The following is a 3655-nucleotide window of genomic DNA, read 5'->3' on the forward strand; positions in this document are numbered from 1 at the left end:
AATCGATTCTCAATTGCGATTCAATCGATCACTGCCTGCACCTGCTCGCCCGTCCAGCATCACTACTCTGGACGGCTCTGACTTAGAATACGTGGACAACTACAAATACCTGGGTGTCTGGTTAGACTGTAAACTCTCCTTCCAGACTCACATTAAGCATCTCCAATCCAAAATTAAATAGAGAATCGGCTTCCTATATCGCAACAAAGCATCCTTCACTCATGCTGCCAAACATACCCTCGTAAAACCGACCATCCCACCAATCCTCGACTTCTGCGATGTCATCTATAAAATAGCCTCCAACACTCTACTCAACAAACTGGATGCAGTCTATCACAGTGCCATCCGTTTTGTCACCAAAGTCCCATATACCACCCACCATTGCGACCTGTACGCTCTCGTTGGTTGCCCCTCGCTTAATACTCGTTGCCAAACCCACTGGCTACAGGTTATCTACAGGTCTCTGCTAGGTAAAGCCCCGCCTTATTTCAGCTCACTGGTCACCATAGCAGCACCCACTCGTAGCATGCGCTCCAGCAGGTATATCTCACTGGTCACCCCAAAGCCAATTCCTCCTTTGGTCGTCTTTCCTTCCAGTTCTCTGCTGCCAATGACTTGAACGAACTGCAAAAATCTCTGAAGCTGGAGACTCATATCTCCCTCACTAGCTTTAAGCACCAGCTGTCAGAGCAGCTCACAGATCACTGCACCTGTACATAGCCCATCTGTAAACAGCCCATCTATCTACCTACCTCATCCCCATACTGTGTTTATTTATTTATCTTGCTCCTTTGCACCCCAGTATCTCTACTTGCACATTCATCTTCTGCACATCTACCATTCCAGTGTTTAATTGCTATATTGTAATTACTTCGCCACCATGGCCTATATATTGCCTTAACTTACCTCATTTGCACTCACTGTATATATATTTTTTGTTTTCTTTTGTTCTACTGTATTATTGACTGTATGTTTTGTTTATTCCATGTGTAACTCTGTGTTGTTGTATGTGTCGAATTGCTATGCTTTATCTTGGCCAGGTTGCAGTTGCAAATGAGAACTTGTTCTCAACTAGCCTACCTGGTTAAATAAAGGTGAAATTAAAAAAAATAATAATAAATGATGGGTCCTACAGTAGGTCTATGTTATTGTTAGGTGAAGTTATGGGTCCTACAGTAGGTCTATGTTATTGTTAGGTGAAGTTATGGGTCCTACAGTAGGTCTATGTTATAGTTATGGGTCCTACAGTAGGTCTATGTTATTGTTAGGTGAAGTTATGGGTCCTACAGTAGGTCTATGTTATTGTTAGGTGAAGTTATGGGTCCTACAGTAGGTCTATGTTATTGTTAGGTGAAGTTATGGGCCAATTTGGCAAACACTTAGTGTACAAACCCTCATTGTCAGGCTGATGGAAAAGCTAGCCAAAGAAAATTTTACTGATTGAAGTGTTTAGGTATAAAGCAGTTGATTTGCGATGATGACACAACCATTATATTAAGCAGGACATTCAAACGAGCCTTACAATTATAATCCAAAGTAGTGTGAAATGAACTCATCACCAACCTGGAAATGGAGGTTACTCCCCTGAGTTTTCCCCCATTCATATTCAGAATACATTGTGAAAAACTAAAATCTTTGCTCACCATTTTTGCTCCAGGCAGATATACTACATCCATAACTATCGGTTTCCTCATTAGCAGGGAGGAGTTTCTGAAATCAAATTGCATGTGCATCGCTCTCGTGCTGCAATTTTAGCAAACACAGAAAGGGGCCTATATTGGAGACCAAAAGTCGTCTGGCACAGTGCTTAGAGTTTCAACAACATGAATAACTTAATTTCTAGCCTACAATCTTAGATGTTACTACTAATGTGAAAACAAGACTAAATATGACTATTCTTGCTCATTTTAAGGCAAATGTCAAATCTTAACATTCATTACAGACGTCAATTGTTGTACAACATCATGGCTACGCTGTTGGCATCATCCTTTTATAGGGGTTTACTGCTGTTGTGGGCCTTTAACCATCTGTCTGACTTTGTTGTTCACACAGGAGAGAGACGTGACTATCGTGGATCCTCTAGGGAGCCTCAACAACCTCATGATGCTGACGAGGCAGAGAAGAGTCTCTCCAGATCAGAACACCTCAAGAAACACCTGCAGAGATCCACAGGGAAGAGAACTCACTGCTGCTCTGACTGTGGGAAGAGATTCACCTCATCAGGCATTAAAATTCATCAGAGAACACACACAGGAGAGAAATCTTATAGCTGTGGTCAATGTGGGAAGAGTTTTGGTCAATATTGCCATCTGACTCAACACCACAGAACACACACAGGAGAGAAACCTTATAGCTGTGGTCAATGTGGGAAGAGTTTTGGTCAATCTGGCCAGCTGACTATACACCAGAGAATACACACAGGAGAGAAACCTTATAGCTGTGGTCAATGTGGGAAGAGTTTTGTGGCATCTAGAAGTTTGACTCTACACCATAGAACACACACAGGAGAGAAACCCTATAGCTGTGGTCAATGTGGGAAGAGTTTTGGTAGATCTTGCCATCTGACTCAACACAAGAGAACACATACAGGAGAGAAACCTTATAGCTGTGGTCAATGTGGGAAGAGTTTTGGTCAATCTGGAGAGCTGACAGTGCGCCAGAGAACACACACAGGAGAGAAACCTTATAGCTGTGGTCAATGTGGGAAGAGTTTTGGTCAATCTGGCCAGCTGACTATACACCAGAGAATACATTCAGGAGAGAAATCTTATAGCTGTGACCAATGTGGGAAGAGTTTTGGTGGATCTGGACAGCTGACAGTGCACCAGAGAACACACACAGGAGAGAAACCTTATAGCTGTGGTCAATGTGGGAAGAGTTTTGGTCAATCTGGATCTCTGACTCTACACCATAGAATACACACAGGAGAGAAACCTTATAGCTGTGATCAATGTGGGAAGAGATGTACTACATCTGGCCAGCTGACTCTACACCAGAGAACACACACAGGAGAGAAATCTTATAGCTGTGACCAATGTGGGAAGAGATACTCTAGTAAAATATCTCTGATCAAACATCAGAAAATACATACATTAAGGAATTGTTTCATGATATCAATGAATTAATGTCACAATGTAGAAAGTTTTAACATTGTAGTTGGAGTATTTAATGATGTCACAATGTAGAACCCTAAACGTTTGTCCCCTGTTCTATTGATTTCAGCATGATATGGATATTAGCCTCAGGGGAAAATCCAGGCTCTGAATTGAGAGAGTTACTATATATGAGATTTAACAAAAAGTGACTTACACAAAAATAGTTGTGTTACACTTACCACGTTGGTGACCCACTTGAATCAAAATGTAGCTAGCTGTTTTCTATAAATTGTCCTCTAACCAGTGATGTACACATTACTCCCAGATTCCGTGTGGTTTTGGAGCTGTTCGTTTTAACAGGATGTGTAATCTCATCTTCCTCCTTTCGCACAATTGTTGCCAGCAGCATACCACCCTGCATCCCACTGCTGGCTTGCTTCTGAAGCTAAGCAGGGTTGGTCCTGGTCAGTCCCTGGATGGGAGACCAGATGCTGCTGGAAGTGGTGTTGGAGGGCCAGTAGGAGGCACCCTTTCCTCTGGTCTAAACAATATCCAAATTC

The 3655-nt window shown here is 42.3% G+C and overlaps 1 protein-coding gene across 1 annotated transcript; it reads left to right on the forward strand.

Moving 5' to 3' along the window:
• Positions 1–1964: 1964 nt before the first annotated feature.
• LOC115186520 (zinc finger protein 180-like) lies at positions 1965–3011 on the forward strand (the record flags this gene model as incomplete). Its single annotated transcript, XM_029746138.1, has 2 exons — positions 1965–1975; positions 2399–3011. Coding segments are annotated over exons 1-2 (624 nt in total), but the record flags the coding sequence as incomplete, so codon positions are not given.
• Between the last annotated feature and the right edge of the window lie 644 nt (positions 3012–3655).

Source organism: Salmo trutta, unplaced genomic scaffold, assembly GCF_901001165.1.
Source record: "Salmo trutta unplaced genomic scaffold, fSalTru1.1, whole genome shotgun sequence".
Classification (NCBI taxonomy): Eukaryota; Metazoa; Chordata; class Actinopteri; order Salmoniformes; family Salmonidae; genus Salmo; species Salmo trutta.